The sequence below is a fragment of the Equus caballus genome, chromosome 25, assembly GCF_041296265.1.
Source record: "Equus caballus isolate H_3958 breed thoroughbred chromosome 25, TB-T2T, whole genome shotgun sequence".
NCBI classification, from domain to species: domain Eukaryota; kingdom Metazoa; phylum Chordata; class Mammalia; order Perissodactyla; family Equidae; genus Equus; species Equus caballus.
Window position 1 is genome coordinate 40,204,202 of NC_091708.1, and position 26,561 is coordinate 40,230,762.

Here is a 26,561-nt window from a genome sequence, read left to right on the forward strand (position 1 = left end):
ACACACACCAGTAACACAGACCATCTGAGCCCTGGTTCAGGTTCGAGGCCTGGCTTGACCATTAACTAACTGTGTGACTTTGGAGAACTCCCAGGTCCCCATCTTTGGGCCTCAATTTTACTCCACAAAACATTTCTGTACAAAGAGGGGCTGGGATCTGAGTTCGCTGGGGTGCCTTCCATCCTGACCACGTCCCCATCCACAAGTAGCACCCGAGTGTGAAGCATAGAGAAGCAGCTAAGAGTTTGGTTACTTAAAAGTTTATTACGGGCAAAAGGTACTGGCTCGAGGACTCAAGCCAAAGGCAACTTCCCAAGGCCGAGGTTAGATAAGGAAAGGGAGGGATGCCCGAGCCTCAGCTGGGGCCAGCTCAGGGCTGGGGGTCAAGGCCAGAACACTGTCGTATTCTGCCCACTGAGTCCCAGCCAAGACAGGGGAGGCCCAAGGGGACCCAAGACCCTATGACCCAACCTGGGGAGGGGCAGGGAAAGGCACAGGTCAGGCCTCCCTCACCTCTGTGACAGGAATATAGGCACCATGGGGAGGTGCTCCTGACTCCCCCAAGACCAAGAAGGGGGCTCTTCCCTGGGGACATTCTGTGTCACAGAGAAGGTGTCCACCAGGACCATCTATCCCCAACCTGGGAGTGGCTCAGACTTGGACAAACACGGAGGCCTGCAGAGCGTGCGGGACCAGGTAGGGCGGGGCCGAGGGGGCAACGTCAGGGCCCGAGCTCATCCTTCCACTTCTGCAGCTTCTTGTCCATGGCCTGGAGTGTGGATTCATCCTGCACCAACACAGACGGGTCTGACCCTCTCCCCACACCCCCAGCGGGCCTTGGGAAGCTCGGGGAGCCCTTCCCTCCTCCAGCCCTGCCCTTTACCTTCACAAAACAGATGCGGATATAATGGTCAAAGTGCTTGCGATGGGGCGCACTGTAGAAGATGGAGACCGGGATGGCCCCCAAGCCCTGGAGAGGAGGGAACGCATGCTCAGCACAGCCCCACAGCCCGCAGGCCTCGGCGGGGGGATGGAGAGCTTCCACGATGGGCGGGGGAAGGCCAGCTAGCTTCAGTGCAGCGCCCTCCAGTGCCGTGTCAACGTCGGAGGAAAAGAAACCCAGAGCATCATTCCAAGTCCCTCGTTGTGTACAGAGGGCAGATGGGGGCCGAGAGGGGGGACAATTATGTGGCAGGTCCGCGCAGAGCCAGAGAGGAAATGAACCTTAGAACCGTAGCTCTGAGCTGGATGGATCAGAGTTAATGGGCCAATGCCTCACTGAACAAAGGGAAGACCAAGGCCCTGAGAGAGCAGGAATTCTTGCCAGCCCACATGGTATCTTTGTGCAAATTAAAAATAGACTCCTTATTCCTTGAAATGGATGCAACCCTGTACCAGGGCTCCTCGCAGAGGCTGGGCTGGATTTTGGCCCATGAGCCCCTTGGTCGGGCACCCTTGAACAGTGCACAACCTGTAAAACCATATCCTAGGGGCTCCGGCAGAGGCCCAGCCTACCTTGTTCTTTATCATCCACTTGACGAAGCGGCTGTCGTACGGCTCATCTGTAGCGCCTGGCAAGTCAGGCATCTTGCTCTCTGCCGGACAGAGGCCATGCTGAGCCCTGGGCAGCCTCCGGCCCCCGGGACTCTGCCCAGCCTGGCCACTCCCACTCACTCAACTCCGAGATGTCCGTGATGAGGAAGTAGCTGCCCTGCGGGATGATGGGCCTCAGGCCCACGGACTGCAGGCTTCGCATCACGTGGTCGCGGCTGCGCTGTGAGGCCTGTTGAAACTGCACAAAGTAGCTGCTGGGTTGGCCAAAGTGCAGCTGCTCCCACTCGAAGCTCTCGGCTACTGCGGCCTAGGGGGATGGACGAGCAGTCAGGCGGGACCTGACCCTGGAGCCCTCCTCCCCCCACCGAGGGGTCCCCTGCCCCTCCTCACCTGGGCCTGCGTGGGACAGTGAAAGATAGAGTTCTGGTGTACAGTGTGCAGGTGCTTCAGGAGACGACCCGGGCCCAGCACCCAGCCCACCTGGACCAGGAGCACAGGTAGGGGCTGAGGTCCTTCAGGGCCTGGCCAAACCTGTTCTTAATTCCCAGGCCAGCCTCACCTGCCAAGGATCATAGCGGGGAGGGGTTACACCCACCCTCATCAACTCACCTTCCAGCCAGTGGCACTAAAGGTCTTGCCAGCGCTGCCAATGGTCAGGGTGCGATCCCACATGCCAGGAAGGCTGGCTGCCCAAAGTCAAAGAGAGTAGCTGCTGAGATGGGGGAGGGGCGTCAAAGGGCTGGGGGGGGGGTCCCCGTGGGCACTCAGGCTCTCAACACCCTCACTCCGTTCTGTGCTAAGTTATTTACAGGACTTATTTCAGCTCATCCTGACGGCAACCCTGGGAGGCAGGTGCCATTGTGTTTTCCTGTTCTCGGAGAGGTGAAGTCACTGCCCCAGGTCAACCACTTGTGTGGCTCCTCCCACCCCTCAGTCCCAATCACCAGGCCTCTGCTGACTCCCAGATTGGGCTCAACGTCCTGCCACAAGTGTCCAGGGGAATGGGGGCACCCTGGCTAGCTCGGCTCACCGATGCTGACGTGCTGATACCCGTCGTAGACCAGCCACTGGTAGACCTCATCGGCGATGCAGACCACGTCATGCTGTTGGCACAGGCTGGCCACCAGCTCCAGCTCTGCCCTGGAAAACACCTGTGGGGCCCGTCCCCAAACAGAGAGCCCTGCTCAGGGAGATGCAAGGATACAGCCAAACCCAGTGCTAAGGGCTTTTCTGCTCCATCCTACTGAATCCCCGTGTTGACCCTGCGAGGCCTGTGTGAGATCATAGAAAACACATGTATTGGTCTCTGCCCCCAGTTCCTGGCACAGAGCTCCTGAAACCCTTGTAAATTCCTAAGTGCCAAGAGCACTAGGAGCATCTTTTGCTCTAATGAGGTGACTCTGGGTGGGCTCCTGGATGGGGGCTGCTCACCAGAAAGGGCAAGCCATGATTAGAAGTTTGGAATTTTCAGCCCCGCCCCCCATCCTTCAGAGAGGGGAGAGGGGCTGGAAACGGAGACAATAATTGATCCCGCCTACGTGAGGAAGCCTCCAGAAAAATCCCAGTCGTACGAGCTTCCAGGTTGGTGAACAATCCACGTACTGAGCAGGTGACACACCCCAACTCCACAGGGACAGAAGCTCCTGTGCTCAGGACCCTCCCTGACCTCACCCTGTGTATCTCTTCATCAGGTTGTTCAGCTGTGTCTTTATCACCTAAGTGTTTCTCCGAGTTCTGTGAGCCGCTCTAGCAAATTAATTGAACCTGACGAGGGGGTTGCGGGAACCTCAGATTTATAGTCCCAGGTCAGAAGCACAGGTGACAACCTGGACAGCATCTGAAGTGGGCTGGGGGCAGCCTTTACCTGTGGGAGCTGACACTATCTCCAGACAGACAGCGTCAGATTTGAATTGAGTTAAACTGTAGGACACCCAGCTGGTGTCACAGAATCGCTTGGCGTAGGGGGACCCCTCCCCCCATATCCGGCGTCAGAGCGTTGTGAGTGAGGAAGTAGTGTGAGAGAGAAGAAGAAACACAGGTGGAAGATGGACCATTCCTTTACATGGATTGGTTCTGTCATGTTCCCATTTTACAGATGAGAAAACCCTCCGAGAGTTGAAGTCACTGTCCCAGGGTCACAGGGAAGTAATGGGGGCACCCCTTGGTGGTGCTGGGCTCTGCCAGCCCAAACCCTGACGCCTTCCCCAGGGATTCCTGCCCTGTCCCTGGGACCCCTGGGAGACCTGGTCCTCTGAGCTCATTGCAGGTAGTCCTCCCACCTCACAGATGAAGAAACTGAGGCCCCGTGGCAGCACAGCAGTAACAGAGCAGGGACACCTCGTCTGCAGGGGTCTGCGGAAGGGGTGTCTCAGGTACCTTTCCTAGGGGGTTGCTGGGAGTGTTGAGGATTAGGGCTTTGGTGCGAGATGTGAACTTGCTGGCCAGCTCCACGGGGTCCAGCTGCCAGTCGCTGCAGGAATCCAGTTCCCCATCCCGAGTGGGGCTCTGCAAGAGGAGGTAGGGGGGGATGGCAGTATTCACCTCCCTGACATTCAGCACTAGGCATTTGTCCCCACCCTCTCTCCTCTGGGGCTCTGGACACCGCTCTCCCCATCCTGGAGGAACTGGCCTCCTTCACTTCCTTCCCCCCTTTCCCATCTCCCAGGGTCCAACGCAGCACACTCCTTGGACCCCGCTGCCCACCCAAGCCCCAACCATCATCCTCACCGGCTTCAGCGACACAAACACAGGGCGACCCCCCGCCATCAATGTCATGGGCTCATAACAGTCGAAAAACGGCTCAATGATGATGACCTGGTACAAAGGTCGGATCAGCTGGGGTCAGCACCTCTGTGACCCCTCACTCCCACCCAGCCCTAGCCTTGCCCACTTGCCTCATCTCCTTCATCCACCAGGGCCTGGAAGGCTGTGAACAGGGCCCCGTAGGCACCCACGGTCACCAGCACGTTCTTGCGCGGGTTTATCTCCTGTCCGAGAAGCTTCCCAAAGAAACTTGCCAGGATCCTCGTCAGTGGTGGGTAACCCTGCCAGCACAGCAGGGGTCAGCTGCCTGGCTCAGCCTGGCCCTCCCTCCTGCTCAGTGGCATCCAGCCAATTCTAGCACCTTCCAGAAGCAGGCCTGGGGGCAAAGTCAGCTCCTGTGGAGTGGGTTCTTTCATTTCTTCTGTCAGCGCTTGCCAGGGAGCCTGATCTGTGCCAGGCCCAGCGCCAGGGCTGGGACTTGGTGGAGAACCAGACAGGGTATGTGCCTTCCTGGGGCACAGTCCAGCGGAGCCCCAGCGTAGGAGCAGCTCCACACTTGAAACACCTCCCTTCAAGTTGAAGAAGCACATTCGTGCCATCTGATCCTCCCAGCAGCCTTGCTGGAGAAGTATTATTTGATCCCCACCATTTGACAGGTAGAAAAATAGAGACCCAGTGGAAAGGAAACAACTTGCCCAAGGTCATGCAGGAATAGGACTTTTGTTGCAGCTTTGGAAGCACCCTGCTTTGAGAGGAAGATTGGATCCATATGCCTGTTTGCTGAGGACACTTATAAAACACTCAAGGCCAAGCCAAGCAACCGAAACCTGAGGTCTAGAACCTAACTAAATCATTCACTAAACCAGATGCGACTACATAAAAATTAAAAATTTCTGTACAGCAAAATATACCATGAGCAAAGTGAAAAGACAAAAAAACACTGCAACATAAGAGAAAGAGGTAAGATATTTAATATATAAAGAGCTCTTACAAAGCAACAAGACAACGTAGACACCCAAATGAAAACATGGGGTAGGTCTTGAAAGAAAAAGTGCTGATTCCCAATAAGCAAATGAAAAGAACTTTCCTGCCAGCTCTGAGACTAGTCTGTTGGTAGGGATGTGAGTAAACCTTACTGGAGGGCAATTTGACAATATCCATTACGTTTCAATGCTTACAACGTTTGATTCCCCACTTTTACTTCTAGGGATTTATCTGAGAGAAACACACGTATGTGTGCAAAGACATACACACAGATATTCACTGTGGCATTGCTTATAATAGTGAGATATGCAAACCAGCCCATCAGTGCAGGACTGGTGACATAAATTACAGCACATGTAGGCAATGGAATACTATGCAGCCACGAAAAAGCATGAGGCTATTTCGACATGTTGTCCAGGACATATTATTTAGTGAATTCCGACAGGTAAACTTGTCCATGACATGCTGTTTAATGAGATAAACATGTTACAGAAGATTATTTATAGTATGAGTCCATTTGTATTAAAAAAATGCAAATCTCACGTGTGAGTACATGCGTGTGTGTGTGTGTGAGGAGGTATTTATATAGCATCTAGTAAAGTTAAAAGTTAAAAAGTCTAAACACTCTCGGCAAAGCAGCCAACTGCTGGCAGTGGTTATCCGTGGACGCTGGAACTGGAGGGAACTTCATCCAGGAAGTTCTCATGCATGCCAAAGTTTAAGAATGAGGCTCTCCTCCAAGGGGTGCCAAATATTTACTCTGACACTTTGCAGAAAGAGTTTGGATTTAGAGTCAAATCAATCAGCAGCTGTCTCTTAGGGCTCAGCTCAGGTGTCACCTCCTTCAAGAAACCTTCCCTGATCTCCCGGGTTTCATTCCCTCCTTCCTGCTCCCACAGATAACCCCATCCTCCTCCATCACAGTGTATCAACTGCCTTTGTTTTCTGCTTTTGTGTTGTTTTTCTGTCTGCCTTTCCCCAGACCATGAGCTGTCCCAGGGCCTGGAACACAGGGGACACTCAGTGAACACTGAACTATGGTCAGACTCAATTTCCTGGGCTCTGCCCCATGAACCCTGACACCCAGGAGGGCTTGTGCCCAGAAAGGCCTGCTCCTTCCTCCCCCCGGGCCTCCTAGAGGCTTGTGTCCAGGGGCCCCGGGAGGCATTGGGAGACTCACAAATGCCGTGGTGTACTGGTTGAGCATGAAGTCCCCGCTGACGGCGTGCTGAAAGGCCTCCACGGCGAAGGCTGGGGGTGGGAAGTCGGGAAAGCCTTGGCCCAAGTTCACAATATCGTCCTCACTGGACAGTTTGATAAACTCCACCCTGGGGAACAAATGGAGAGTTGGCCGGCCCACCCCTCCACCCCGACCTGGATTTCCACCTGTTTCCAGGACAAAGAGCAATGCACTGGGCTCATTCTAGAACAACTGGACAACTAGCATCTGCCCTGGCCTGAAGGTCTGTGGAGGCTCAGGACTTGTCCCACACTTTTTTTTTTTGAGGAAGATTAGCCCTGAGCTAACATCTGCATCTGCTGCCAATCCTCCTCTTTTTGCTGAGGAAGACTGGCCCTGAGCTCACATCCGTGCCCATCTTCCTCTACTTTACATGTGGGACACCTGCCACAGCATGGCTTGCCAAGCAGTGTCATGTCTGCACCCGGGATCCGAATTGGCGAACCCCGGGCCGCCGAAGCAGAATGTGCAAACTTAACCGCTGGACCACCAGGCCAGCCCCTGGTCCCACGCTTTGAGATTAGGTGGGCCAGGGACTGTGCCAATGACTTGTCTCAGCCCGGGGGCTTTCAAACTCTTGACCATGATCCATCATCTTTACATCCCAAACCCTGGAGAGCACAAACATGGAATCAGCATTATCCTTCTGGCGTGATCTGCAGTATTTCCAACCCTATCCTACGCTGTTTAGAAATACTTGTTGAGACCCTCTAAGTGGATTGCATGACCCCTTAATGCATTTGTCAACACCACAGTTTGAAATGCGTGCTCACATAACCTTCCAGTAGTCTCTGGGGCACGTCCTGTTCCTCAGTCACAATGGGAAGGGAGAAACTGAGGTTCGGGGTGACGTCCCAAGGGCTCCTGGTTAGTGCACGGCACAGCCAGCCTTTGATTCCGTCTGTCTGAAGCCAAGTTTATGCTCTTGACCTTTACCCTGGATAGAATGGGTCCCCACCAGCCCTGCCATCTGCCATCTCTGGCCCCCAACAATCTTTCTTCTGGCCCTGCCTGGTGGCCAATTCTTCAGGGAAACTGGGAGACAGGCTGAGACGCTGGATGAAGGGCTGGTATGTGCTGTGAGGTTGGTTGAGGGCAGAGGAGTCAGGCTGGGCTGAGTTGAATTTGCATAACAATAAATATCATTATATCTAAAATTGGTCATTTTCTCCCCAGAGCTTCACAATGTCTCTGAAGACACACAGCTGCTGAGGCTCAGAGAGGCCGGTGGCCTGCACAGAGTCACACAGCAGCTAACGGCACAGCCGAGGTAGAAAATCAGGTGGTGGATGTTTCATGGTGGTTGGGACAGGGGAGCCAGGCTCAAAGGCCCTAGAGAGACTGGCTGGCCTCTAGGTAGGGTCTCTAGGGTCCTGATCCTAAGGCCACCACCCTGGGGCCAGCAGGAACCTGGGATCTTCCTTTGCCCTGACTCTCACAGCCCTCATCCCTCCTGACACTCCCCTCCTGTCCCGTGCATTCCTCCCAGGCTTGGTCCCACTCTGCCCTGCCTCTGCATGAGACTTAGACTCCCCTGGCCTCGGTCTTCCCCTCTGCACAGTGGGGGTGAGGGGGTCGCATCTGCCGGGTCTGTGGGCCAGGACAGGTTCTTGCTGCCTCTCCCAGCCATCTCCTCGTCTCCCCACTCTGAGTTGGACTTTACCTTATCTGCAAAATGGGCCACAAGGCTGCCCAGCCTCTTCAGAGAGAGGACAGAGGATGGCAGCCTGCGGATCAGGACCCCGGAGGCCCAACCTATAGGGCAGCCGGATCCATAGGGCCTTTGGGCCTTGCTCCCTCTGTCCCAAAGCCCCAAAAGCCACGAGACATCAAAGGAGAAGATGGAGGTGGAAGATCTTTGCAAAACACAAGTGCTGTCCATGAGGAGAGTTTGAAAGAAAAAACGGTCCCATTTTTTGTAGAAACAAAGAGCAATATATTTTTTTTTTTGAGGAAGATTAACCCTAACTACTGCCAATCCTCCTCTTTTTGCTGAGGAAGACTGGCCCTGAGGTAACATCCGTGCCCATCTTCCTCTCCTTTATATGTGGGACGCCTACCACAGCATGGCTCTTGCCAAGCAGTGCCATGTCCACACCCAGGATCCGAACCGGCGAATCCTGGGCTGCTGAGAAGTAGAACGTGCGAACTCAACCACTGCGCCACCAGGCCGGACCAGCAATAATTTTTTTAAAGTGTAGAGGTGTCTATGTTCCTGGCCAAAGGCGGGGGGAGTGGGAAGATCATTAAATCTTTCTTATGCATCTTCCCACTGCGTCTACTGTGTCACTAGTAACAACGGGCACGTATGCCTTCTGTGTTTGGAACAAGTCAATGAAGGAAAGACGGTAACCTCTGCAAAGGTCTGGGAGGAGCTGCATGTATCTCACCTTCTTAGCTTACTGAGCTCACCCTACTCTGTACTGAGTGTGGAAGAGAATCACCCCTGGAAAGCCCTCAGCCTGGTGCCTGGGTACTGGCTATGGCTGTCATACAGCATTTCACCTTATCCTCCCAAGGCCCTTCAATTGAAATCGAATTATCTCCATTGCGCAGCTGGGGGGCCAAGGCTCAGAGCAGGTGCCTTTTCAGCCCCAGCGCCACAGCCAAGCAGGGTGAAGCTGAGGTTCGGACTGAAGCCTGTTGTTTCGGGTCTCGCCTCTCCCGCCCTGTGGCTGCAGGGCTCTGGCTGCAGCTCTCACAGTCCAAGTACTGCAGCTGCTCCGGGTACCACTGAGTCCCTGCAAACCCAAGGACCGCCAGCCCCTTCCCGCCCCTGCACCCAAGGGGACAGCCAGGCACCTCCCCAGCCCTGCCCGCCTCACCAGGGGTTGTAGTCAATCCCGTCCAGCCTTCGAGCCTGCAGCCTTTTCGCCATGGTGAGCTGGAGACAGAGCAGTGGAAAGTCAGAGTGGGAGGGGCAGCAGCCTCACTGGCCCTGGGAGACGGCTGTTTTCTGACTGCAGCCTCAAGCTGTCCACTCGCAGGGAGGAGGCGGCCCTCAGCGCTCCCCAGGTAGCAGGGCAGCCTCGAGCCTGCCTCCCCAGAACCTGTCCCTGCTCCCTGAGCCCCCGTCCCCACCAAGCCCCTGCACCTGTCCCTGCCGGCCCCCGCACCTGCTCCTCCTCATTCACCAGCCTTGACTTGCCCATCTGCCAGCGCGGGCTCCACATGTCCTGACATGCACAGCCCGGATTCAGTGGGGTTAAAGTTTGACCCAGGACGGGCTGGAGGCTGAGGAGGAGGAGAGGGAGGAAGGAGGATGTGGGGGAGCGGGGGAGAGATCCTAGCAACAGTGACAGCAGCAGCTTCCCTTTATAGAGGTCTGGCTAAGCTCTTCCATTTACTTCTCAGAACACTCTGATGGGCCCATTTTATAGAGGAGAAAATCGAAGGGGGAGGGAGGGGAGTGATGTGTTCAAGGTCACCCAGCAAATACACTCAGACTCAGGCCTGAGACAAGGCACATTCTGACTCAGGGAAAGGGGATCCTTGCTCAGTCCTGGGGGGCTCAGGGGCCCTCCTCCAAGCTGGCCCCTCCCCTCCTCTATGTTCCTTCTAGGCCAGCTTTCCCCTCATCAACAGGTGCGCAGACACTGGCCAGGCCTGACGGCTGCCAAACTCGGGTCCTAAGCCCGCCTTGGCTGGGTGACATTGGACAGGTGACTTTGCTCCTCCTGGCCTCAGTCTCCCCATCAGTACAATAGGTGCACGGACTTCCCGTCCCTGGGAGCTCCGCTCCTGCAGGCGGGTGGGTCTCAGACAGCTGGCAGAGGGTGGGGCCCGGGCTCTGGTGTTCTCCTCAGCCGCCTGCTGTGGCTAACACTGAGCCCTTCCTGCTTCTCATGCTCTTGCTAGGTTCCCACAGCACCCCTCTCAGAGGTGCTCTGATGATCCCGATCTGAAGATGAAGACACGGAGGCTCAGAGAGGTTCAGGGACCTGCCCAAGGTCGGAGGAGGAGCTGGACAGGACCCTGGTGATGGGGGCGGCAACACAGGCCTGGGGACTGTCTGTATATGGGCCAGGTTCTTCCATAGCCTAGGGGTCCTGCTCATGTGAGCGCTGCGCAGAGCCCAGCCGGGGGCCTGGCACCTAGTGGGCGCACTGCCAACATTGCCAGCCCTGTCCCTTCACTGGATCCCTGACAGGATCACCAGGCCTGGCACTCATTACACGTTGAAATAGTTTTTTTTCTTTTTTATAAGATTGGCACCTGAGCTAACAACTGTTGCCAATCTTTTTTGTTTTTTTCTGCTTTTTTTCTCCCCAAAGCCCCCTAGTACATAGCTGTATATTTTAGTTGTGGGTCCTTCTAGTGTGGCATGTGGGACACCACCTCAACATGGCCTGATGAGCAGTGCTAGGTCCGCGCCCAGGATCCAAACCAGTGAAACCCTGGGCCGCCAAAGCAGAGCACATGAACTTAACCCCTCGGCCACGGGGCTGGCCCCCAAGATGCTTTAAAATGAGGGTGATCTCTGCCAGGGAGAATCACGTTATCCCCAAAATGTGAGTTAACGGTGATTACCTTTGGTTGTTTGGTTAACAAATATTTTTTCTTCTCTATAATTTTCTTATTTTCCAAGTTTTCTAAAATAAACGTTTTAGTTTCATGATTAAAAAATGTGGGAGAGGGGCTGGCCTTAGCAACTCAGTGGTTAAGTTCGGCACACTCCACTGCTTCCTGGGCGTGGACCTATGCCACTCATCAGTGGCCATGCTGTGGTGGTGACCCACATGCAAAAAAGAGAATAGCACAGATGTTAGCTCAGGGCAAATCTTCCTCAGCAAAAAAAAAAAAAAAAAGTGGGAGAAAATCACATTTTAGGAGAATATTTATCAATGTGATATACTGATATCAATAAAATAGGCTACAAAATAGTGTGTACAGTATGATTATATTTTAATCATAAAAATATACCCTGATATACATAATTTTTTCTACGACCATATATGAATAGGAAAAAAAAGTCTGGAAGGAAATATATCTAAAATGTTAAGTTCTCTCTGAGTGGTGGAATTATAGGTGATTTAGCTGCATGTGTGTGCTTCTCTATGTTTCCAAGTTTTTTGGACAGAGACCACACCCATATTTGATCGATTCTGATACATGCATTCTTTCGCATTGTCCTTTCTCTGAATTCAGACGTGTCTTACGATGTATAGCATGAGTTTCACTGGCATCTCCTTCCCTTACTAGTTCATAAAATAACAGTGCATTTACAAGTGACGGCATCACGGATTCAAAGACGTAAGGAATTACTTTCGAATTGCGGATGCATGATATTAAAAGAAAAATAAAGTGAACATGAGCTGGGGCAGTGAGGGGAGGTGGGGGATAGAAGTGAAGTGAGGGAAGTTTGAGGAGGGTGGGGTGGGGAAGGAGTAGAGGGGTGCAGAGGCACAGAGAGAGGCAGAACAAAGGAGGCAAACAGAGTTGAAAGTGTTTAGGAAGGAGATACAAATAATGCGGGAACTCCAGAACCTTGGGGTGCTCAAAGAAGTGACCTTCAAATACGTGCCATGGAGAAGTGAGGAAACAGTGCCTGTTCCTGGGCTTATGCATAATGTATTCATTCAGTCACCATTTATTGAGTACAAACTGTGTAGCGAACACTGGGCTGGGCACAGGGGATGGTGGGGAGGCAGCAGCACCAAGTCGACTACTCAGATGCAAGAATGCAAGTTCTAGACTAGAGGCAAGGGCAAGGTAGGGGCCACACCCAGGCTGCAGTCAGGGAAGGCTTCCTGGAAGAGAAGGCTCATGCACAGCTTTGAAGCCAGGACCAAGCCAGATCCCAGGAGCCCCAGGTTGTGCAGGGGGCAGAGCAGCTGGGGTTAGAACACTTACAGTCTGGTGAAAGCACTGGGTGAGGGAAGCTCCAGTCTTCTTTCCCCGGAGGGGCCCCACCAGGTGCAAACAGATGGCTGCCACATTCTTGAACATGCCTCCCAAAGCCACGGGCACTGACAACTCCTCCTCCACAGGGAAAGGAGAAGGGAAGAGAATGTCCCGGCCAGAGAATGGCTCTGAGTCCAGGACCTGGGTCCCAGACACAGCAATCATAACAACCACAACAAGGGCTAATATTTATTGCGTGGTCACTGTGCACCAGGCATGGCCACAAGTGCTTTGTTGTAGGATTATCCCTCAGTCCTCAAAAACCCCCTGAGACCCCCTCCCCCACCAGCAACCAGAGTGACCTTTTCAAAACGTACATCACCTCTAATGAAAAAAATCATCCAGATGAAGATCCTGGATGGCCCCTCGCATCACAGAGAGAGTTGACCCTACGCCATGTTCTGACTCTGAAAACATACACACCACCTGCAAATTATTCCTGTGCTAAAACCAAATCTAAATCACATCGTGATCATGCCTCTGAGTTACCAAAATACAAGGGACAGAAGAACATGTTAAATGACACCACGCAGATGCAATCAACAAATTCAGAATGATGGAAAGTCTATAGAATAAATGACCCTGTTTCTTCAACAAATAAAGGGAAAGGGGAAAAAATGTCCAGGGCACTAGATTAAAAGAACTTAGACATATATAAAAAACTGAATGCCTTGAAAAAGAATAAAAATGTTGGAGGACCCACTGTGCAACTTCAAAGCTTACCAAAAAGCTACAGGCACTGAGAAGGTGTGGTAGCAACATAAGGACAGACATATAAGTCAATGGAACAGAACTGAGAATCCAGAAATAAACTCTCTCACATTTATAGTCAATTGCTATTTAACAAAGGTGCCAAGAAAATTCAATGAGGAAAGAACAGTTTTTTCAACAACTGGTGCTGGGACAACTGGGTATCCACACAAAAAAGAATGAATTTGGACCCCTACCTCACACCATACACAAAAATTAACTCCAAGTGGATCACAGACCTAAATAGAAGAGCTAAAACTTTATATAAAACTCCTGGAAGAAAACCGGAGTAAATCTTGGTGACCTTGAGCTAGGAGACACAACACCAAAAGCACAAGCAACAAAAGAAAAAATAGATATACTGAACTTCATCAGAACTGACAACTTTTGCTTTTCAAAGGATACCATCAAGAAAGCGAAAAGACAACCCGTGGTATGGGAGAAAATATTTGCAAATCATAAATCTGAATTTCTCCAAAGAAGATATATACATGGCTAATAAGCACATGAAAAGATACTCAACCTCATTAGTTATTGGGGAAATGCCTTATCAAGATACCACTTCAGAGCCCGCCCTGATGGCCAAGCAGCTAAAGTTTGGCGTGCTCCACTTCGGTGGCCCGGGTTTGGTTCCCAGCACATGGAACTACACCACTCATCTGTCAGTAGCCATGCTGTGGCGGCAGCTCACACAGAAGAACCAGAAGAACTTACACATGCAACCACAAGAAGTACATATGCAACTATGTCCTGGGGCTTTGGGGGCGGGGGGAGAAAAAAGAGGAAGACTGGCAACAGATGTTAGCTTAGGGTGAATCTTCCCATACAAAAAAAAAAAAAAGATACTACTTCATATCCATTAGGATGCTGTAACAAATAAGATGGATAATTATAAGTGTTTTGAGGATGTTGAGAAATTGGAACTTTTTTTCTCTTTTTGCTGAGGAAGATTGCCCTGAGCTAACATCTGTGGCAATCTTCCTCTATTTTATGTAGGATGCCTCCACAGTGTGGCTTGACAAGTGATGCTAGGTCTGCACCTGGGATCTGAACCTGTGAACCCCGGGCCACTGAAGTGGAGCATGCAAACTTAATCACTATGCCACCGTGCTGGCCCCCAATCTTCCTCTTTTTTTGCTTGAGGAAGGTTAGCCCTGAGCTAACATCCACACCAATCTTCCTCTATTTTTTTGTGGGACACCTCCACAGCATGGCTCATGAGTGGAGTAAGTCTGCGCCTGGGATTCGAACCCACGAACCCTGGGCAGCTGATGTAGAGTGTTTGGAACTTTAACCACTTGGCAACCAGGCAGGGCTCGAGAGACTAGAACTCTTGTATGTTCTTTCTGGAAAAGTAAAATGGTGTAGCTGGTGTGGAAAACAGTCTAGAAGTTCCTCAAAATGTTAAACATAGAGTCAGTCTATGACCCAGCAATTTCCCTCCTTAGCATATACATAAGAGAAATGAAAACATATGTCCACACAAAAACTTGTCTGTGAATGTTCATAGCAGCATTATTCCTAAAAGCCCCAAAGTGGAAACAATCTACCTGTCTACCAGTTGATGGACATCACTTGACAAACGAAATGTGACAAATCCATACAGTGGAACGTCGTTCAACAGTAAGAGGGTAGGAAGCACTGATCCATGCCACAACTTGGATGAACCCTGAGAACATACGCTAAGTAAAAGAAGCAAGGCACAAAAGATCATGAGTGTATGATGCCATTTATATGAAACAGGCAGGTCCGTAGAGGCTTAATAGTGATCGCCTTGGGCTGGGAGTGGGTGTCGAGGGGTGGGAATGCGGAATGACTGCTAATGGGTGCAGAGCATCTTTTTGGTGTGATGAAACTGTTTTAGAACTAGATTGTGGTGATGGCTGCATAAATGTGAATACACTAAAAACCACCGAATGGTACACTTTAAATGGTTGAATTATACGGCGGATGTATTATTATATCCCAATAAAGCTGTTTTTAACAATTCCCAAGCTTTGGGGGAAAAAAAGGCAGTGCCCTTGTGGTGGCCATGGGAATGTGTCGCTCTGACTGCCAGGAGCCTAACGGACGGACGGAGGGGACGGCTGCGCTCAGAAACCCAACCCCAGTCCTCAGCACTGAGGCCAGGCTCTCACGGGCTGCTCCAGCCAGTGCCTGAGGGACTCTCCAAGACGCTCAGTGGCTTTGCCGGAACTTTCTGAGAACGGCACCTCAGTCTGAGACTTCTCCTTCCAGCCTTTCTTCCTCCCTTCTCTCCTCCAAGGGGGTCAGAGCACAGCCCTCAAAAAGGAGTGGGTGTTGGAGGTTGGGGTGGGGGGCGTTCTAGATTCAGAGACTAAAGGGTCACAATAAGCAAAGGCAGCATGTGAGTCTTAACTGGATTCTGGACTGGCGATGACAACAACAACAATGAAAGCCCACAAAACACAGTTTTGGGACAACTGGAGAAATCTGAATGTGGCCTGCATATCAGGTGACACAACGGACTCAATGGCCAACTTCTCTGGTGCGACAATGTGGGCGGGTTACATAGGGGACGGTGTTCTCAGGAGGCACATGCTCAAGTACTCAGAGGGGAAGTGTCAGGATGTCTGCAACTTGCTTTCAAAAGATTTAGCCAAGAAGACATTTCTCTACAAAGGCAGGGCAGGGAAGACAGAGACATGGGCAAATGGGGTGAAATGTTACCTAGTGGTGAATCCGGGGGGTAGGCACACACGCAGCCACTGTCTGGTTCTTTCGCCTTTCCTGTATGTCCAGCTTTTTCAATAAGCCGAGAGGGAAAAGAGGCAACGTCCAGACCTCGTCTGGGATAGTGATGCAAAGACGCCGATTCTGACTGGTGCTGCCCTCAGTATAAGTCTCTGCTTTAGGGAGCTGCACCTATGACAAACACTGAACTAAAAGACGCTAAGGTGGGGCCGGCCCGGTGGCGCAGCGGTTAAGTGTGCACGTTCTGCTTTGGCGGCCCGGTGTTTGCTGGTTCAGATCCTGGGTGCAGACATGGCACTGCTTGGCAAGCCGTGCTGTGGCAGGCATCCCACATAGAAAGTAGAGGAAGATGGGCACGGATGTGAGCTCAGGGCCAGTCTTCCTCAATAAAAAGAGGAGGATTGGCGGTAGATGTTAGCTCAGGGCTAACATTCCTCAAAAAAAAAAAAAAAGTCGCTAAGGTGCTTATTTTCTTGTCAGGCTCTTAAGGAAGGTTTGTAAAGTTTGGTAACTGACTGAGTAAGAAGGGTTACAGGAGAGGGAGGAACAAGCTGAGAGAGAGAGAGAGAGACAGCAAGCACGCACACAGTGGGCATTGTGGGTGGAGAAAACCCCACCACTGCTCTGAGGAACCAGAGGAAAAGCGCTGCTTGGTGGGCTCCATTGTGGCCCCACAAACGGGAGGGGCAGGTCTGATGGGACAGACGTCAACAGTGACCGGGCATCCTACGATAGGAAGGGATCATTAACTTTTTAGGTGTGCTAATGGTATTGGGGATTTCTTTCTTCCTTTTTAATAGTCCTTATATTTTAGAGATATATCCTGAAGTATTTATGACATAATATCTGAGATTTGCTTCAAAATAATCCAGAACGATCCAGATGGAGGAGGTAGAATGAAGATGGGCCATGAATGGAGACTGGAGGGTCAGGATGCTCGACTCTCACCTGTTTATATTTGGAATGTTCCATCCTCATGAGATGGAAGTCAGAGCCACAACATGGAAGGAGCCCGAGCCCCTCGTGATGGAGGAAACTTCCCCCCCTCTGGAGTTAGTTGAGAAGAAAGCAAGTGAGAGAGAGAGTTAGATCTTGTTTAAGCTACTGTTATCTTGGTTTCTCTTTCATTCACAGCAAACCAGGCCTGACTGATAAACCCTGTCAGTGCCCTCAGCCACAAGCCACCAGGAGCACAGCTGTGACTGAAAAAGTGCAGCGAGGGCAAGCGCACACAGGGAGCCATGGCACGTCTCAGTAAGAGGGTGCTAGAACGTACAGGGTTAGGACTTGGCGGGGAGTGATTTGGGGGAGGTTCTATAGCAGCCAGCATCAGCAATCTTTTTCCGTACAGGGCCAGAGTAAAACGTCAGGCTTTGTAGGACATACAGCCTCTTTCACAGCTTCTCAACTCTGCCGCTGTAGCAGGAAGGTAGCCTTCGCGTGTAAACAGATGAGCGTGTTTGTGTTCCAACAACCCTGCATTTACAAACACCAGGGGCAGACTGGATTTGCACCGAGGGTGCCCCCTGGAGTTTTTAACTCTCAGATCTGTTCACACCGAGCTTCCAGCACTTTGTCAGCCTCAGTTTAGGGTTCCTACTCCCTCGCTGGTCCCTGCGGAGGTTTCTGCTCCTGCGGGTTGTGATTCTCTGAATCTGTCTGTCTGTCTCTCCAGTTCCAGGGGCAGCGGTTTGCCCTGTGACCTCACTTCTCTGATGGAACCAGGAAGAGGGCAATTTCTCAGTTTGTTCAGCTTTTCACTTGTAAGGACAGACTGACGACTTCCAAGCTCCAGACACGCAGGGCTGGAAACCGAAGTCCAATAGAACCTACCTATTCACAAGATTTCATAACTATCAGTATAATGCTCTAATGTCATTATAGAGGAGAAATAAAGTAAAGTAATGTATAACCCAATAATGTATATTTTAGTATGTAAATGCTCAGGCTCGCCCACACTAGAAGATTCCATGAAGTAGTGAGCTGCTGGCACCTGCTTCTAAGAAATAAGTTCAGTGTGCCTGGGGCAGCCCCCTGGCCGAGTCCTTCTAAACCCCCTCCCAACCCAGCCTCTTCAATGTCCTTCAAAGCATTTCAGAGCTCTGGAAATTAGCAACCTGCCAAAAGGCGGGGCACTTCCTCCTCTGTTCTTCAATCGCCAGCCTCTCCCCAGAATGTTCCCTGGCACAGGGCTGAGACTACGGTGGGGACCAGGCCCACAGGGCCCCGCCATAGGGGCTCACAGTGTCACGGGGGCGAGAGACATCCCACAAGCACTGTCTCCTTCATTCATCCAGCAAGTACTTCCTGACAAGTGCTAAGAGTGTGTTATGGCTTGAACTGGGCCCTCCAAGAGGACGTGTTAAAGTCCTGACCTCTAGTACCTGTGAAGGTGACCTTATTCGGAAAGAGGATCTTTGTAGACGTAACCAATTTAAAATGAAGTCACAGTGGATTCGGGTGGACCTTAGTCCAGTATGACCTGTGTCCTTCTAAGAAGAGGAGAAGAGACACAGACACATAGGGAGAATGCCGTGTGAAGACAGAGGCAGAGAGAGTGATGTGTCCATAAGCCAAGGAAGACCGTGGGCTGCTGGCACCCCTAAGGCTAAGAGAAAGGCAGGGGACAGATTCTCCTCCAGCGCCTTCAGAGACAGCATGGCCCTGCCGACACCTTGACTTTGGACTTCTAGCCTCCAGAACTGGAAGCCTCTAGAACTGTTGTTAAAACCACCCAGACTGTGGAAGAGAGCTGGGAGAGTCCAGGTGCTGGGGAGTCAGCTGGCCAGAGTTCACCCTCTGTTTTCTTAGAATTGAGAGCCAGCTCCCGGCGGGGCCGTGCAGGAAGTACTCCTTGATCCCTGTGGCTAAGAACCAGAGCTGGAGCAACAAAGAGTAGTGTGATCATTACCCGAGGAGGGACATTCCATGCTGTGTCATCAGGGGGAGGGGAGGGTGTGCTTTGGCCTCACTCAGTCAAGGGACACAAGGCCCAAGGCCAGGCCTGAGCCCAGCGCTGGTCACAGTCCACACCCCGTGCCTGCTGTGTGTTCTAGGCGGACCAGCCATGGGGGGACTTGCCTGGGATTGAGGGGTTTCTTGGGATATGGGACTTTCAGTAATAAAACTGGGACCATCCTGGGCAAATGGGACAGTTGGTCCCCTTAGATTGGCCAAATGCAGGGCTGGCTGCTCCTGTCCTGTACCTGATGTCCTGCCAACTCCTCCAGATGGACTTAATCCTAGAGGGACCCCTGCACCCCCCACCACCTCCTGATCACTTGGTTCAAAATCTCCAGAGGCCTGGTAGGCTGACCCTCTCTCTGACACCGTCACCCACATCACTCCATGTCTATCAATTCTGTCCTTTCTCTGAAAGTGATTACACCTCCTGTGCCCCACATCATGCCTTTATCATCTCACCAGATTACAGTGGTAGGAACGACATTACCACTAATATTATATAGCCGTAATTATACCACTAATAAATAGACCTGATTGCTCTAATTTGTTGAGTGCTTGCTCTGTACCAGGCACTGTGATAAGGACTATACATATGTCATTGGACCCTTTCAACAATCCTGGAAAGTAGGTGCTATCCTCACCCCCATTAATAATGTGGGGGATCAGAATCAGTCACCCCAAAATGTGTCTCTTTGGCTTGATTATTATTATTGGTATTATTATTTTTTTTTTGGTGAGGAAGATTAGCCCTGAGCTAACATCTGCGCAAATCTTCCTCTATTTTTTTTCGCAGATGGGTCGCCACCTCAGCATGGCTGACAAGTGGTGGAGGTGTGCGCCTGGGATCCAAATCTGGGGTGCTGAAGCAGAGAACACCAAACTCAACCACTACACCACGGGGCCAGCCTCTGGATTGATTATTTTTAAGAACAAAAGATGCTGTAAGAAACTTTGACCTTCCCCCTAATTGCCTAAAAAAATTTTAGAAGGCCTGTTCCAGGAAGGAGCCAATATCACAAGGTAACATTGTCTATAGCCAGCCCAGTAAACATTTGTTTATCAAACATTTGCTTTGCCATCTCTATGTAAATTGCCTTCCTCCTCTGTGAAGCCCTAAGCCACTCGCCCCAAAATCCTCCTTTGTCTTTAGCTGAAGATGGTATTTAAGGGGGCCACTTTGGCCATTCTGGCAAGTCACTCAGTTTTCCTGGGTCTCTCCCATGTATGCATGTTATAGAGCTTTGTTTGATTTTCTCCTGTTATTCTGTCAATTTAAGTTGTAGACCAGCCAGAAGGACCTAGAGGGTAGAGGCAGTCTTCTGCCCCTACATAGGCAAGGACATTCGTAATAACGATCTGATAACAGCTGACAATCCTGTGGAGCTCCTGGAGGTCAGGGGAGGGTCTGCACCACCCGGTGCCCTGCATGGGGCAGAAACTCACACGGGAAAACATCCCCGCTGTGGCCCTCTCCCCTCCTGTGCCACAACCTCAGCCCCTCACCCTCTCTGGGCACTGCCAGATCTTGGGAAAGCTGGTGCCTTGGGGCTGGAGGTGGCCTGGCTCCCCAGAGGGCAAGGAGAGCCTGTGTTGGACAAGGATACGCTGAACGAGTCTTGAGGCTGGGGCTGAGGCTGGAAACCAGATTGGGCTTTCCCCTCAGGGGGCTGCCAGGGCAGGGGCTGGTGAGTGCTCCCTGGGCGAGTCTGTAGGCACAGGAGTGGGCATTACACTGCACCCTCCATGGGGCAGGTCTGTCCTGCCAAACTCTTGGTACCCACGCAGGACCAGGCCCCAAGCAGACCCCCAGGAGTGGATTAGAACACAGGCTTTGGAGTCACACAACTACATGCTTTGCTGTCTGTAAGAGGCATGATGACCAGCCAGTGACAGGCTTTGAAAGAAGTGCTGTGATTGGTCACTGACCATTAGGCACACCTCTCATTTCCATAGCGATTTGTGGACTGAAGAGCTAGCAAGGAGCAAAGCCCATGCGTTATGCAATTACAGATAGTGAATACTTAGAACATGGCAACTCACATTTGAACCGTGTTGTCGAGGGGCTGGCGTTACTTAAATCGAGGTGCCTAAAACTCGTTCACATCAGAAGCGTGCAAAGCAAGGACTGTTGATGATGTGCGTGTTTGTGCATAAGGATGTTTCTAGGGCCATCACTAAATTATTAACGGTGGCTTTCTCTGGGATTGGGATGGGGTCTTATAAACTTCTAGACAGCTTGACTTTTTTTCTTTTTAAATGAGCCTGTGAAGCTCTGAAATCAGACGGACCTCAGACTGAAGCCATTTACTTACTTGCTGTGCGACTTCTGGCAAATTACTAAACCTTTCTGAGAACCATTTCTGAAATGAGAATAATGACAGTAGCTGCCTCATAGGGTTGTACTGAGAATCAGGGAGTAACACAAGAAAATCACTTAGCGTGGTGCCTGGCAAAGAGTGCGTGTCCGGCAAATGTCATCATCATTCTTGTTACGACTTACAAATCAGTTTACAAAGAGGTACCGCCGTGCAGGCAGGTCCAGCGCTGTGGCGAGGGGAGCAGAAACGCACCAGGTGACCTTTAGGACACCTTCCAGTGCAGCTTCCCAAGCATCTAAGATCTCAGGATTCCTTGCTGCCAGGTTGGGGGCCAGTAACCTGTGGTCCGTGTCCTCCCCCAGCACACGCCTCCTTCAGCCTGGGCAGCTACTGGCTACCTTCTTGGCCAGAAGGCACCATGACCCGTTACCAGCAAATGGATGACCCTAGGGAAATGCCGCAGTAACCAATACTCTGGTGGCTGACATCAGCTGCATCTCCTATTGCAGTGGCCTTGCCAAGCAGCCTGTCTTGATACCGGATAAAGTCCAGACCCTCCTTAGCCTTGTCAGCAGCTTCCATATGCTCTCCTCTTTCAAATGGACAAATCCTTTGCTTCTGAATAGATGTTGCCCACCTTTGCTCAACTTGTGCCCCTGCCTGGCATGTCCTCCAATCCGATCCCCTGGCAGGGCCTAGCCCCAGCCGTCCCTCCTCTCTGAAGCCTTCTGTGTCCATGTGGGCCCTCCTCTGAACTTGGAGAGCACCCACCATGTGCCCGACCCTTGTGGTAAATTCTCTCATTTTCCCCTCTCATCTTCTCTAATCTTCCACGATCACTAGGAAGGTATGCTCATTCCTATTTTTCTCAAGAGGAGAAAGAACAAAGCTCACTCAGCTGAGACGGCCTGAGCTGGGACTCAACCCTGGTTCGTCTGTTTCCAAAGTCAAAACTCTTTCCCCCCAAATCCCTCTCTCAGGAGGTGGGTGCTGCTGCCTCCCGGGGGACAGGAGCCATGCCTTGCCCCGCTTCCACCCCACATGGCAGCTTGCAAGGGCAGGCAAGGTGACCTCGGCTTTGCAAGCTGGCCCCACGTCACCTAAGTCAATTCTATGCAATGAGGATTCTTGGTTTCAGTGAATCTCAATAGGGGCACACTTGGTATTTGGGGTGAGTCGGTTGTTTATTGGGCAGATCTGTCCAGCGCCTTGAAGGATGTTTAGCATCCCTGGGCTCAAAATGTCAGGAGCCCCCCAGTTTCTGAAAAAACACAAACCACACCACCTCTGGAGAAGGGGCCTGGGGAGCAGGTACGACGTGTGCGCAAAACCAGTGTGTCACATGAACAACCACAGAAGATGAAGGCTCAGACTTGGATAACGTGGTCCCAGCTGTACTCTGAATTAGCTATGGGACCTTGGTCATGCCGTACCATAGCCTCTCCAGGCTCAGCTTCCACATCTATACAATGGGGAGAATAATGATAATGCAATCACGCACAGGAACATCTAGCACAGGTCCCAGCTCACAGTAAACTGTCAATTACAAGAAGCTATTAACATCTAAACCGGTAAGGTTTTCCATAAACATTAGTTAACCGAGCATAACGACAAAGTCTCTCGCTGGATAATGAATTCTGACTTTTTTTTAGCTCTAAAAACAGTGTCCCTGGGGCCGGCCCGGTGGCGCAGCGGTTAAGTGCTCACGTGCGCTTTGGTGGCCTGGGGTTTGCTGGTTTGGATCCCAGGTGCGGACATGGCACCACTTGGCAAGCCATGCTGTGGTAGGCATTCCACATATAAAGTAGAGGAGGATGGGCATGGATGTGAGCTCAGAGCCAGTCTTCCTCAGCAAAAAGGGGAGGATTGGTAGTAGTTAGCTCAGGGCTAATCTTCCTCAAAAAAAAAAAATCATACAGACTTAATAAAATATTTTTTAAAAAACACAAAAAACAGTGTCCCTATAAGACAACTGTTTGGTGAAAACTTGTCAAGTCAATGGTTCTGCCGCAAGAGAGGTGACAGCCTGTCTGGGGAGATCTAACAAGCACACTGACTTATACACAGTTCCAGAAGAGAGAGAAATGACTTCTGGAGCCTTGACTGCACATTCTGGGGCCAGGGGGGTTGGTGGCGAACCCTGAGTGACACAGACAGTAGGTAGACCACTCTTTATCCCTCCTGGCACGGGATCCAGATCCAAACTCAAAATCTCACTCTTCAGAGCAGTTTTACATACGGAGGGGAAAAATATATATATTATATAATAAATAAACACATAAATATGTATATTTAATGCCTGGCAGGAAAAGTAGGGAGATCACATCAGTTTTACAGATGGAGAAACTGAGGCTCAGAGTGGGGGAATGACTTGAAGTCAGAGTCCTGGAAAAGCACAGAGGGACCGCAGCTGTGAATCCACAGCTCATACCACTGTCTGGGAATGAAGAAGTGGGATGACTGTCTTGGAAATTTTTCAGGGAGCTGGCAGTGCCATCCGGGAGTGGGATGTGGCCCGGTGACTGTTAGGGCAGGAGAGACGTGACTCCTCTCCCGCTGCAGCTGGTGTGACTTTGGCCTGCTGGCTATAGAAGGTGGCGGGTAATCAGTGTGAAGGACTTCCTCATGGCTATTAACTCCCCTGTGTTCTTCTGTCACCTCCACCTGGATTATAAAATTAGGGAGTCCTACCCTTTGGAGATGCATGAGCTTAAGTGTGGGGTACAGGGTGGGAAGCCACAGATGTTGCCACATGGAGGCTTTCTCCAGGAGGGAAGAGCGATTCACACAGAAACCAGAATGAACATTTCTAACCTGCAGAGTCTCTGATCATGTCAGGAACCTTCAGGTATGAGTGCGTCTCTGCTCGAGTCTCCAGCCTCATCATTTCCCCTTCCGGACATCCTATGCATCTCTCAGTCACAGATTAAAAGTCACTTCCTTTGAGAAGTCCTCCCTGACTGCCCCTGGGCCGAGCCAGGCGCTCCCTCCTCCATGCTTCCAAGGCCTCAGCTTCTGTCTACTGCAGGCCCATGACAGATGCTAACTGCTGGGTAGTCTGCCGCCCTCACTAGACTCCAAGGACAGGAACTGTGTGTCTGTCCTGTTTCCACCTGATGCTCAGCCTCTGGCAGTTCACTCAGCACATTGTACGTCCCCCAAAGCATTAGTGCTGATGATCCCGGGAGGCTGAGGAGTCGGGGAGCAAGGCCTTGTGGAGACCCCCTTTGGGCAACTTTCTTTACTTTTTAAAGATCGGCGCCGGAGCTAACATCTGTTGCCAATCTTTTTTTTCTCTTCTTCTCCCCAAAGCCCCCCAGTGCATAGTTGTATATTCCAGTTTTAGGTCATTCTGGTTGCCCTATGTGGGACGCCTCCTCAGCATGGCCTGATGAGCAATGCCATGTCTGTGCCCAGGATCCAAACGGGAAAAACCCTGGGCCACTGAAGCAGAGCGTGTGAACTTAACCACTCAGCCACAGGGGTGGCCCCTGGACAACTTTGTTAACCTCTCTCTGCTTCACTCACTCATCTGTAAAACTGGGCTCATCTGAGTGTAAAACACAAAGTGGGACACATGGGAGCCCTCGGGTCAGCTACTATGGTCATGGCTGTTAGGTGTACAGGCCAGGACACGGAATTCAGGGAGGGCTGTGCCAGGTCCACAGTCTCAAAGTTGGAAAGGGGCCGCCCTGGATTCCAGTCTGGACTCTGGCCTCCAATGTTTGCCTCTCTTCATTCTACACTTCAGGTTGTCTCCTGTTTGTTGCACATATTCAGTCAGTAAACAGTTAATAAACAGTTACCGGAAGCCTGCTGTGTTCCAGGCCCCAAGCTTGGTACTTGGATAACTAAAAAGCTTCTCAGTGGGGAGTGGGATAAGTGAGAACGTGGGCATTAGTGTGAAATCCTCCAGGGCTCCAATTCCAGCTTCTCCACTTCCTGGCTATGTGATATTACTAAGGTCCCTAATCTCAGAGCCTGTTTCCTCCTCTAAAAACAGGGAAAAATAAGACCCCCTGACGGGAGAGCTGAAACCAAGCACTGGCTCAACACTTGATGGATGGGATTATCTTCATCATCCTATTTTTAAAATAACCAATCTGTGCACAAGGTAGCAAATTCTTCCCCCTTGCCCAGGTACCCAGGACCCCAGTTCTCCTAACCGACGCCACCACAGTTAACTTCTTGCGCATCGTAGAAGCCGGCGGGTGCGCACACCGGCAGACATCCACACCCCACACACCTTCTGTTACACAAACCGTAGCGCCAATCAACACTGTTCTTTTTGTCCCTTCCTTTTCTCCTCTAAGTTATCTTGGAAGGCGTCCTATATGAGTACATGTTGAACACGTTTCGTTTTAGTGGCTGCACAGTATGTCACTGTATGGGTTATTTTTTAACGTAGCTGCCGTTACTATTACCAGTCTGGGAACTGAGAGGACTCAGGATCCACAGAGCTGTAGAGCTGGAGTACGGGACGGGGTTCCAGCCCAGGCTCTGCCCAGAATTCGCCCAGTTCCCTTGGGCTCCATCTTCCCCACCAGTACGATCGCGGGCGGTTGGGGGCGAGGGATGTGGGTGCAGAGAGGACCAGCCTGGCAGGTCCCAGTGTCCGAGTGAGGGTCAGCGAGAAGCGCACGCAATTTATTCTCACCAGCTGCTCCCGCTGGGTCAACATTTCGGCACAGCTATTTCGCTATACCAGAAGCATCAAAAGCCGAATGGACTCTGGTATAATCGAGCTCGGAACCGGCTACCAGGCCCTCCAGCCGCAGCACCCGACCTCGGGGCAGCAACAGTTAAGCACCAGCTACTCACCTCCGCCTCGCTCGCTTCACTCCTCGTCCCCAAGAGCGCCCTGAAGGTTACAGCCGTCCGTGGCCCTTTAAGAAGGTCGAGCCCGGGCTCAGCTACTTCCGCCCCAAAGCAACATGGCGCCAGCACGGTACGGAGGGGTGTGGACGCGAAGAGAGCTCCCCTCAAAAAGATGGCGACGCCCTGGCCGCCGCGTTCGCGCCCGGCGGTGACGTCACTTCCTGGGCGGAGGAGGCTGAGTGGTGCAGTGAGGGACAAACAAAAGGAGGCGCCGGAGGGGCGCAGCGGCCGGCCGCGGGACGAAGCGGCAAGGGCCGGGTGCTGCCAGCTGGGCGGCCGGGTGCGGCGGGCTCAGGTGAGTGGGTGGGGTGGGGAAAAGGGTGCGAGCTGTCATCTCTTGAAACCCACTCCTACACGTCCCTGGCCAGCTGCCCGGCCCCAGGCGCTGGGCAGCTCGGGCTCTGCCCGGAGCCAGCTCCCTGGGGGCTTCCCGCGGCAGTTCAGTTCGGCCTACCTCCGGGCTCCCGCATCCCCGGGGTCTCCGGGGCCCC

At 51.9% G+C, this 26,561-nt stretch overlaps 2 protein-coding genes across 17 annotated transcripts in view; one reads left to right on the forward strand and one right to left on the reverse strand.

Moving 5' to 3' along the window:
- Positions 1-244: 244 nt before the first annotated feature.
- On the reverse strand, positions 245-26,153 carry KYAT1 (kynurenine aminotransferase 1). 14 transcript variants are annotated; one of them, XM_014736073.3, is made up of 15 exons: positions 26,014-26,096; positions 12,768-12,852; positions 12,395-12,523; positions 9,367-9,425; positions 6,482-6,629; positions 4,449-4,598; positions 4,282-4,368; positions 3,931-4,059; positions 2,585-2,705; positions 2,164-2,240; positions 1,945-2,034; positions 1,675-1,861; positions 1,516-1,595; positions 884-970; positions 245-787 (listed from the first exon to the last, which is right to left on the reverse strand). In XM_014736073.3, exons 3-15 carry the CDS (start codon positions 12,488-12,490, stop codon positions 722-724), a joined length of 1,377 nt encoding a protein of 458 aa, XP_014591559.1. In that variant the 5' UTR covers positions 12,491-12,523; positions 12,768-12,852; positions 26,014-26,096; the 3' UTR covers positions 245-721. The 14 variants fall into 14 exon arrangements, with proteins under 14 accessions (XP_014591559.1, XP_070107678.1, XP_005605911.1 ...); XM_070251577.1 differs by having other exon boundaries at positions 12,763-12,852; positions 26,014-26,059; XM_005605854.4 differs by lacking the exon at positions 12,768-12,852 and having other exon boundaries at positions 26,014-26,147.
- A 51-nt stretch (positions 26,154-26,204) lies between these two features.
- The window catches only part of LRRC8A (leucine rich repeat containing 8 VRAC subunit A), a 28,203-nt gene continuing 27,846 nt past the window's right edge, over positions 26,205-26,561 (forward strand). Inside the window, exon 1 of one of the 3 annotated variants that reach the window (XM_005605853.4) lies at positions 26,205-26,365. The gene's annotated coding sequence lies outside the window, so the exon portion shown is untranslated. The remainder of the gene's footprint in view (positions 26,366-26,561) is intronic. The other 2 variants (XM_023629074.2, XM_001500261.7) reach the window with 2 other exon arrangements.